At 41.8% G+C, this 11,520-nt stretch overlaps 1 protein-coding gene across 1 annotated transcript; it reads right to left on the bottom strand.

Annotated features, from left to right (window-relative positions):
• Positions 1–7,194: 7,194 nt before the first annotated feature.
• LOC124692588 (protein FLX-like 3) lies at positions 7,195–10,675 on the bottom strand. Its single transcript, XM_047225989.1, has 5 exons — positions 10,562–10,675; positions 10,212–10,250; positions 8,022–8,550; positions 7,716–7,849; positions 7,195–7,646 (listed from the first exon to the last, which is right to left on the bottom strand). The coding sequence occupies exons 3-5, from the start codon at positions 8,540–8,542 to the stop codon at positions 7,504–7,506; spliced, it is 798 nt and encodes a 265-aa protein (XP_047081945.1). The 5' UTR covers positions 8,543–8,550; positions 10,212–10,250; positions 10,562–10,675; the 3' UTR covers positions 7,195–7,503.
• Positions 10,676–11,520: the final 845 nt, after the last annotated feature.

The raw sequence follows: 11,520 nt of genomic DNA, 5'->3' as shown, positions 1-11,520 counted from the left end.
ATAAACAACACATAGGTAATAACTTGATAATTAACATAACATGGTATTCTCTATCCATCGGATCCCGATAAACACAACATATAGTATTACGGATAGATGATCTTGATCATGTTAGGCAGCTCACAAGATCCAACAATGAAGCACAATGAGGAGAAGACAACCATCTAGCTACCGCTATGGACCCATAGTCCAAGGGTGAATTACTCACTCATCACTCGGGAGGCGACCATGGCGGTGAAGAGTCCTCCGGGAGATGAATCCCCTCTCCGGCGAGGTGCCGGAGGAGATCTCCAGAATCCCCCGAGATGGGATTGGCGGCGGCGGCGTCTCAGTAAGGTTTTCCGTATCGTGGCTCTCGGTACGGGGGGTTTCGCGACGGAGGCTTTAAGTAGGCGGAAGGGCAACGCGGGGGGCCACACGAGGGCCCCACACCACAGGTCGTCGCGGCCAGGGCCTGGGCCGCGCCGCCCTATGGTGGCGGCGCCTCGTGGCCCCACTTCGACTCCTCTTCGGTCTTCCGGAAGCTTCGTGGCAAAATAGGACCCTGGGCGTTGATTTCGTCCAATTCCGAGAATATTTCGTTACTAGGATTTACGAAACCAAAAACAGCAGAAACAAGAATCGGCTCTTCGGCATCTTGTTAATAGGTTAGTTCCGGAAAATGCACGAATATGACATAAAGTGTGCATAAAACATGTAGGTATCATCAATAATATGGCATGGAACATAAGAAATTATCGATACGTCGGAGACGTATCAGCATCCCCAAGCTTAGTTCCGCTCGTCCCGAGCAGGTAAAACGATCACAAAGATAATTTCTGAAGTGACATGCCATCATAACCTTGATCATACTATTTGTAAACATATGTAGTGAATGCAGCGATCAAAACAATGGTAATGACATGAGTAAACAAGTGAATCATAAAGCAAAGACTTTTCATGAATAGTACTTCAAGACAAGCATCAATAAGTCTTGCATAAGAGTTAACTCATAAAGAAATAAATCAAAGTAAAGGTATTGAAGCAACACAAAGGAAGATTAAGTTTCAGCGGTTGCTTTCAACTTGTAACATGTATATCTCATGGATAATTGTCAACATAGAGTAATATAACAAGTGCAATATGCAAGTATGTAGGAATCAATGCACAGTTCACACAAGTGTTTGCTTCTTGAGGTGGAGAGAGATAGGTGAACTGACTCAACATAAAAGTAAAGAGAATGGTCCTTCAAAGAGGAAAGCATCGATTGCTATATTTGTGCTAGAGCTTTTATTTTGAAAACATGAAACAATTTTGTCAACGGTAGTAGTAAAGCATATGAGTTATGAAAATTATATCTTACAAGTTTCAAGTCTCATGCATAGTATACTAATAGTGCCCTCACCTTGTCCTAATTAGCTTGGACTACCGGATCATCGCAATACACATGTTTTAACCAAGTGTCACAATGGGGTACCTCCATGCCGCATGTACAAAGGTCTAAGGAGAAAGCTCGCATTTTGGATTTCTTGCTTTTGATTATTCTCAACTTAGACATCCATACCGGGACAACATGGATAACAGATAATGGACTCCTCTTTAATGCATAAGCATGTGGCAACAATTATTATTCTCATATGAGATTGAGGATATATGTCCAAAACTGAAACTTCCACCATGAATCATGGCTTTAGTTAGCGGCCCAATGTTCTTCTCTAACAATATGTATGCTCCAACCATAAAGGTGGTAGATCTCTCTTACTTCGGACAAGACGGACATGCATAGCAACTCACATGATATTCAACAAAGAATAGTTGATGGCGTCCCCGAAACATGGTTATCGCACAACAAGCAACTTAATAAGAGATAAAGTGCATAAGTACATATTCAATACCACAATAGTTTTTAAGCTATTTGTCCCATGAGCTATATATTGCAAAGGCGAATGATGGAATTTTAAAGGTAGCACTCAAGCAATTTACTTTGGAATGGCGGATAAATACCATGTAGTAGGTAGGTATGGTGGACACAAATGGCATAGTGGTTGGCTCAAGGATTTTGGATGCATGAGAAGTATTCCCTCTCGATACAAGGTTTAGGCTAGCAAGGTTATTTGAAACAAACACAAGGATGAACGGTGCAGCAAAACTCACACAAAAGACATATTGTAAACATTATAAGACTCTACACCGTCTTCCTTGTTGTTCAAAACTCAATACTAGATATTATCTAGACTTTAGAGAAACCAAATATGCAAACCAAATTAGCAAGCTCTAAGTGTTTCTTCATTAATGGGTGCAAAGTATATGATGCAAGAGCTTAAACATGAGCACAACAATTGCCAAGTATCAAATTATCCAAGACATTTTAGAGTTACTACATGTAGTATTTTCCAATTCCAACCATATAACAATTTAACGAAGAAGAAACTTCGCCATGAATATTATGAGTAAAGTCTAAGGACATACTTGTCCATATGCTACAGCGGAGCGTGTCTCTCTCCCACAAAGTGAATGCTAGGATCCATTTTATTCAAACAAAACAAAAACAAAAACAAACCGACGCTCCAAGCAAAGTGCATAAGATGTGACGGAATAAAAATATAGTTTCGGGGAGGAACCTGATAATGTTGTCGATGAAGAAGGGGATGCCTTGGGCATCCCCAAGCTTAGACAGCTTGAGTCTTCTTAGAATATGCAGGGGTGAACCACCGGAGCATCCCCAAGCTTAGAGCTTTTACTCTCCTTGATCATATTGCATCATACTCCTCTCTTGATCCTTGAAAACTTCCTCCACACCAAACTCGAAACAACTCATTAGAGGTTTAGTGCACAATAAAAATTAACATGTTCAGAGGTGACACAATCATTTTTAACACTTCTGGACATTTCATAAAGCTACTGGACATTAATGGATCAAAGAAATTCATCCAACATAGCAAAAGAGGCAATGCGAAATAAAAAGGCAGAATCTGTCAAAACAGAACAGTCCGTAAAGATGGATTTTATTAGGGCACCAGACTTGCTCAAATGAAAATGCCCAAATTGAATGAAAGTTGCGTACATATCTGGGGATCACTCACGTAAATTGGCTTAATTTTCTGAGTTACCTACGGAGAATTAGACCCAGATTCGTGACAGCAAAGAAATCTGTTTCTGCGCAGTAATCCAAATCTAGTATTTACTTTACTATCAAAGACTTTACTTGGCACAACAAAACATAAAACTAAGATAAGGAGAGGTTGCTACAGTAGTAAACAACTTCCAAGACTCAAATATAAAACAAAAATACTGTAGTAAAAACATGGGTTGTCTCCCATAAGCGCTTTTCTTTAACGCCTTTCAGCTAGGCGCGGAAAGTGTATATCAAGTGTTATCAAAGGGTGGTGCATCTACAGCGGGGTTTGGAGTTTTCTCAACCATGCATAGTATATTGGATACATAAGTTTCAGCGTCTCCCTTTTCATTAGTCTTGGGCTTGCTACTCTCATCGAACAAATTTTCAGGAACAAGCCAAGCATAGTTATTTTCTAGTGCATCATTCATAGCTAGGAGTTTACATGGTATTGGTGCTTTGATCTCCCCACCATCATTATTATTATTAGTGTACCTTATTCTATCCATGTCCATTTTTTCAAGGAGACCAACAAAATTAGTATGAGAACCAAGCATATTAAATTTAGCAAAGACCTTTCTAGCCTCTCTTGCTAGACCACAAAATTCTCTAAGAAGGGTTTCTAAAACAAAATCTTTCTTTTCCCCTTCTTCCATATCACTGAGTGTAAGAAACATGTGTTGGATTATAGGATTGAGATTAACAAATTTAGTTTTCAACATGCGAACTAAAGCAGCAGCAGCAATTTCATAAGTAGGAGCAAGTTCTACCAAGTGTCTATCTTCAAAATCTTCAACGGTACTAACATGACTGAAAAATTCTTCTATATTGTTTCTCCCAATTATAGATCCGCGTCCTACCGGTATGTCTTTTGTGGTAAAATTAAAAGGAAACATGATGAATCAAGTAAAGTAAATGCAAGTAACTAATTTTTTTGTGTTTTTGATATAGCAAACAAGACAGTAAATAAAGTAAAGCTAGCAACTAGTTTTTTTTTGTTTTGATATAATGCAGCAAACAAAGTAGTAAATAAAATAAAGCAAGACAAAAACAAAGTAAAGAGATTGGGAAGTGGAGACTCCCCTTGCAGCGTGTCTTGATCTCCCCGGCAACGGCGCCAGAAAAATAGTTTGATGGCGTGTAACTCACACGTTCGTTGGGAACCCCAAGAGGAAGGTATGATGCGCACAGCAGCAAGTTTTCCCTCAGAAAGAAACCAAGGTTTATCGAACCGAGGAGGAGCCAAGAAGCACGTTGAAGGTTGATGGCGGCGAGGATGTAGTGCGGCGCAACACCAGGGATTCCGGCGCCAACGTGGAACCTGCACAACACAACCAAGGTACTTTGCCCCAACGAAACAGTGAGGTTGTCAATCTCACCGGCTTGCTGTAATAAAGGATTAACCGTATTGTGTGGAAGATGATTGTTTGCAAGAAAACAGTAAAGAATAAGTATTGCAGCAGATTTGTATTTCAGTATAAAAGGATGGACCGGGGTCCACAGTTCACTAGAGGTGTCTCTCCCATAAGATAAAAACATGTTGGGTGAACAAATTACAGTCGGGCAATTGACAAATAGAGAGGGCATAACAATGCACATACATGTCATGATAAGTACGGTGAGATTTAATTGGGCATTACGACAAAGTACATAGACCGCCATCCAACCGCATCTATGCCTAAAAAGTCCACCTTCGGGTTATCATCCGAACCCCATCCGGTATTAAGTTGCAAAGCAACGAGACAATTGCATTAAGTATGGTGCGTAATGTAATCAACAACTACATCCTTAGACATAGCATCAATGTTTTATCCCTAGTGGCAACAACACAACACAACCTTAGAACTTTCTCATCACTTGTCCCGGTATCAATGGAGGCATGAATCCACTATCGAGCATAAATACTTCCTCTTGGAGTTAAGTGCAAAAACTTGGCCAGAGCCTCTACTAATAACGGAGAGCATGCAAGATCATAAACAACACATAGGTAATAACTTGATAATTAACATAACATGGTATTCTCTATCCATCGGATCCCGACAAACACAACATATAGTATTACGGATAGATGATCTTGATCATGTTAGGCAGCTCACAAGATCCAACAATGAAGCACAATGAGGAGAAGACAACCATCTAGCTACTGCTATGGACCCATAGTCCAGGGGTGAACTACTCACTCATCACTCCGGAGGCGACCATGGCGGTGAAGAGTCCTCCGGGAGATGAATCCCCTCTCCGGCGGAGTGCCGGAGGAGATCTCCGAGAATCCCCGAGATGGGATTGGCGGCGGCGGCGTCTCGGTAAGGTTTTCCGTATCGTGGCTCTCGATGCTGGGGGTTTCGCGATGGAGGCTTTAAGTAGGCGGAAGGGCAACGCGGGGGGCCACACGAGGGCCCCACACCACAGGTCTGCGCGGCCAGGGCCTGGGCCGCGCCGCCCTATGGTGGCGGCGCCTCGTGGCCCCACTTCGACTCCTCTTCGGTCTTCCGGAAGCTTCGTGGCAAAATAGGACTCTGGACGTTGATTTCGTCCAATTCCGAGAATATTTCGTTACTAGGATTTCTGAAACCAAAAACAGCAGAAAACAACAACTGGCTCTTCGGCATCTTGTTAATAGGTTAGTTCCAGAAAATGCACAAATATGACATAAAGTGTGCATAAAACATGTAGGTATCATCAATAATATGGCATGGAACATAAGAAATTATCGATACGTCGGAGACGTATCAAGCATCTAGCCCTATTTATTATATTTGTTTACTTGTTTTATTGTTTGTTGTAATTTAATTTGAAAACAATCCTTGCAAACATTTTTATTCATATGCTATATTTGATAAATGGTTATGTGTTAAAAAAAAGTATTTTAAATGTTTGGCGGAGGCGTTTGGGGGACGCGGCTGGGGAGCGACATCCCCCAAACGCGGCACGAACAAAACACGTCCCCCAAACGCTCAATCCGACGCGGTTTGGGGGACGCTTTGGGAGACGCGGCTGGAGATCTCATCCCTCTCTTTTTTCGATCTACGCCCTCTCACTCAACCCATGATGCATGTCGGCGTCAGTTGAATTTGATGGGATTCACCGGAGAAGACACAATGGTCCGTACAAATAGGTGGGAGGAAGATTCATTCCTCTCTTTTTTCCGCCTATAGCCCTCTTCCCCAACCAAAGTCGATTCGAATTTGATGGGAGTTCGTAGCATGACCACCATCAGCAACTGTGGCAAAGATAAGAAATGTAAGCACGAATGATTCGCTGTAGCATTTCAAGATTTATTTCTACCAGTGCAAGAAACTGGCATTTTCTTAGTTAGTTAAAAAGAAAAGAGCTATCTAGTTAATATACGAAAAACAGCACAAAAACCTTTACAAACGGACCAAAGTGAACTACTCACAAAACAAGAAGACCTCACGCCAGTTAAGAAGATCGGTTTTGCTATGTCTCAGTCAACTGAGATTTTCTTAAGTCTAAGTCACTTATAAAAATATGCTTTGAGTTGCACTTTTTCTGTTAAAAAAGTGCAATTGCACTTTTCTAACAGAAATGTGCAACTGAACTGAGTTGCACTTTTCTTTGAACTGTAGTTGCATTTTTCTGAATTGACTGAGACTTACGAAAATCTCAGTCAACTGAGACATAGGCACACCCTAAGAAGATGGCCATCACAATTAGAGGAGAAAAAAAAGGAGCGGTAAGCTCTGCCAAAAACAAAGCACATCAACCACACTTCTTAGTTCATGCATGTGCGGCTCGCACATGGCACAACATAGCAAATCTCAAATGGAAAGCAGAGAAGAGTAGAAAGTTTCCACGCTTTCTGTGGTTTGTGCTATGTATCCTGCTTGTTCTTCCAATACACGATGATGACTCTTTTGTGTTGTAAATTAAATAGTGCCATAATGTTATGCAACATGATAATGTCATTTTTATTTTTAAATAATTAAAATCCAAATCTAGATCCGTGAGGACTTGAAACTACGCGGCTCTCCCTAAACATGTCAGGGAGGCTCACTTCTCCTTCACAATAACATTTGACGATATGAAGCTTACAAGGAGCTCGACCTCCAAGAGGGTAGAAAAAAAAAGCAACGGGCATGTCACGGGAAGGAAATCTGCCTCAGAAGCCCCGGGTGCTGATACAATTTTCTGAAGCTTAAATTATAAGTCTCGTTTGTTCGCTGTGAGAAACTGCCTCCTAACGTAGCCAGTGGGTGTCCACGGCTTTCTGAAAGTGTCAATACATGAATACAAGCAGAGCTGCTATAAGTTGACAGGAAAGCTAGAAACACTATAAATGTGCCTTGAAATCACCAACACAGCAAGTTTTAGTGCTAAGATAGAACTTCGTCGCATTTCAAGTGCTGATAGCGATGGACACTGCAGGGGGCGAGGATCGGAAACCCAACTCATGGGTGTGGATAACCAGGGGGGTCCCATGGTCCAGCACCATAGCGGTTCTCCGTGTAGGTATAGCCACCATCATAGTTGCCTTGCAAGCCCATCCCAGGAGTTGCCATAGGTAGTCCATAAGCTCCATGGCCGCTGAAACCTAAAATTAATTCATGTTATATGGGTATAAAACCGCAACTGATTCACTGACTGAGGAAACGAGACATACTAGGTGCCCTTCTCTTCTCAAGCTCAGCCCTAAGCTTCTCAGACTCCTGAGCCATAGTTACAAGATCATTCTCCACTGCCTGCACCCGGGCCATCAGCTCTGGCTTTGCATTCTTCTCATAGTCAAGAGCCGCCCTACAGTGATATCAATAATTAGCTGCTTTTTCCACTAAAATAAAAGGGGGAATGGCTTCAGAATACTAAAAATATACGTCTCATCTAAGCCACCAACTTAGACTTCACATTTAAAAGAAGCAGCATCCTGCATCTAGCCGTAGCACGCACACAAACCAGAATGTTTCAATACCTAGCATGGATTAGTTCCTGCCGCAGACTATCACGTTCAGCTATCATGGCAGGTATTCGCTGGCTTTCAGAGTTCTGATGCTCAAGCTCCTTAGTTAGACCCTGCACCTTTGCAGTCAACTCTTGCCTCAAAGACTGCAGTGTACTTGCTTCAGACCGTAGATGCAAGGCATCTTGCCTAAGAGGTTCTAAAGAGCGTAGCTCAGCTTCCAGCTTCAGATTCCTTTGAGTTAGCTCCCTCGATTCAAGTTCTTTCTCTGCACGGAGCTTAGGTATAGCCTGGCTCAAGGAATTGAGATCTTCTTTCAACCGAGACATTGCTTGCCTGAGACCAACAATTTCATCCACCAGATTTTGGTTGCCATCACGGATTCTGCGCATCTCAGTACGGCGGCTAGAAAGCTCTCCCTCGAAGCGACGCGGTGAGATAGACCTTTCTCGTGCAGGTCGAGGAGGAGGGCCATCACGAAATCCTCGTGGTTCCTCATAGTACTGTCGACCTATGCGGTTCCTCCCTGCCATTTATAGACCTGTGAAGAATAACCAGAATGAGAGCTCGAGACCAGGGAGCTATTTATTTCAACCGCAGCAGTGGTTCGATATTGCTGAAACTGGACGTTTTACAATCTGTATTTGTCCTGTATAGTTTCTTGATTTTTCAAAAAAATAGCATCTGACATACAAGTGCACTGCAATTATCTGAACAACTGATGACAGAGTCACTCAGTCAGCCCATCTCAATTTTGAATAGTGAATTGTTGTGAACTCGGGATTAAGATTGCAAGAAACTTTATTTATGTTTCAACATTTATGGGCAGGATAGTTAACCTTCACTTCTGAATGCAGTAATACATGATTAGCAAAAATTAAGGAAACATAACATCCACTGCTCACAACCTCAGAGGACACCAATACACAGTTTAAGGAAACTGTTAGTTGTTATCTTGAGCATGCAAGAACGACAAGGAAACATAAAAACATAGAGCTTTATTACAGGAAACACAATAACTGTGACTAAAAGATATCAGTAACTAAACTAATCATTTCGACAAATAGTTCATGAGCAAACAATCAAAAAACGTAAAATAAAATTTTTATCAGTAACCTAAACTAATCATTTCAACAAATAGTTTATGAGCAAACAATCAAAAACGTAAAATAAAAAATGGTACCCTAGCTTGGATCAGATGATTCACGCACCCACATAATTCATAGAGACTTTTTTAATGAAAAAGGAGAGGTCGTTGGCCAGATCGAAGCTCAGAAAAGTCGGCGTAGATCTCACGACTTGGCACCGTGGCGACAGGCTAATGGCAGTCCGTAGCGCCATCGTCTGGTCGCAGCATCGTTTGAAGCGATGCTGATTCGAGGATTCGCCCTTCGATGACTGGATGTATATGCCCTTCTGAGTTCCGGATGACTGTGCTGCTGCGATGGCTCTGTTGGGCTGATCTACGGGTACCGCCCTTTGGTTGGCCCGAGACATTAGTGGGTCGGTCTGTGGCTACAGTGGGCTATTAGAGAAACTCTAGAAGATATGGGGGTCGGTTTTCTTTTCCATTCTCGAGAGTCACCGCTTGTTGCTCATCTGCCTCTTGCTCCATGTGCCCAAATTTTCTTTTAATATCAACCCACTACTTTATTAATCAGGAATAGAGTCTACATCTGACTGGATAGCCCTTGTCAAAAAATCTGGAACTACATCAAACCGAGAAGAAATTCTACTACTAAGAACTAGTTTAGCACACAGATGTGCCACCCAGCTCACTTCCCTCTTTACAAAAGAGAGATTAAACCTTTGTTATGACCAACATGGATCACTGCAGTGATGATCAATGCTTAATTTGAGAGGTCAGTGTGATTTCATGATATATGGTAACTCTGTTTTCTTTGTGTTGATTATGAGCGCTTAATCCTGCAAGTCTTGCTTTTTTTTTTATATAAATTGATGTTATTGATCTCTTGTGCGACCACTGGAGGTTATGTGCACTTAAATTGTGTATTAATGTCCTCGGAGGTTGTGAGCAGTGGAGGTTATGTTTCCTTAATTTTTGCTAATCACGTATTAGTGTGTTCAGAGGTGAAGGTTAACTATCCTGTGCATAAATGTTGAAATATCAATATATGTATCACAAAGCCATATAACACTAGGCATAAATCAAACTAGGAGTAGAGATTATGAATTCCATACCTCCAATTGGACTCAGCTGCTACTAAATCTCCAAGGAATCTGCAGTTCAAACAGATAAAAAAAAAAGAATTAGGCAAAATATTCTGATTTGAGCTGCTGGAAGGGGGGTATTAGAAGGGCAAGGGAGGTTTCGAATGGCCAGTGAGATCGCGGATGAGGAAGGGCCAGGGAGAGGCCGCCGTTCACCCTCCCGTCACCGTTCCCCTCCACCCGTCGATCTAGGGTATGGGGCGAGCGACGAAGGAAAACGGGGGGAGGACGGCCTGGAGAAGGATGATCGAGGAAGGAGGGCGAGAGGAGGACGTCCGGGAGGAGGTCCAGGGGAGAGAGAGGGCGGGATGGGGTCTTACCAGCGGCGCCGCCGCCTGGGTCTTTGTCGCGGACGTCGTCGGCGAAGCTCCTTCGCTCGAGCTCTTCTGTTCGGGTTTGACGGCCTGGAGCGATTTCTTCACGGGTAGCTCCCAATACGGCCCAATAACAGAAACTCGTTACTCCCACAAATTTACCGTTTTAAACTAAAAAAAACTTATGTACCGTTTAATATTTTCAAGTACCATAAAAAAATATCAAAGTAGACTGGATCGAACTAAAATATGTGAATCCACGAACTAAAAGTGAACTACTGTATATACGAACCAAAAAACGAATCTACAAAAAGCTAGAATTTCTTACATTAGTAACGAAGAGAGCAATTTTTTAAAAAATGAATATTTTTAAAAACTGAACATTTTTAACATTGTAAACATTTTTGAATTTATTTTTAAAAATCCTGAACATCAACATCTTTAAGACCTAAACATTTTCAAAACTTTTAAATCTCACAAAAATATCAGCAATTAAAGAAAGGAAAAAAACAAAAAAAAGGAAACAACAAAACCGAAGGAAACCAGCAAAACATGAAAATGGAAACTGATAAATGGGCTGGCCCAACACAAGCACCGTCGTGAGCGGAATGCGGCTCGCTTTAGGGCGGCAAATAGGATTTTCGGTGGAAGCCGAGAATCTTGCGAGGAGAGCAGACACGAGCGGAAGAAATTCTGAAATTTCTCAGTTTTTCTAGGCCAAAATACCATGGACAACCAAACAAAGGAATTCAGGCCTTTAAACTCCAGATGGGAAATCCCAAGGCTAATTTTTTTACATCCAAAGGTAGCATGATAGGAATCTCCCAGAATCTTGAGTCAATATAAATCTCTGCAAGTTTAAGTCTCCTCACGTTTTTCAAAAGGATTCAATTTGTTGAAAGTTTACTTGCATCTCAACCATTGTGAAACCTCGTTGTTTGTCTTCTTCAAACCCTCCATATAGG

Source organism: Lolium rigidum, chromosome 2, assembly GCF_022539505.1.
Source record: "Lolium rigidum isolate FL_2022 chromosome 2, APGP_CSIRO_Lrig_0.1, whole genome shotgun sequence".
Taxonomy (NCBI): Eukaryota; Viridiplantae; Streptophyta; class Magnoliopsida; order Poales; family Poaceae; genus Lolium; species Lolium rigidum.
This window is presented reverse-complemented; position numbering and strand designations above follow the sequence as displayed.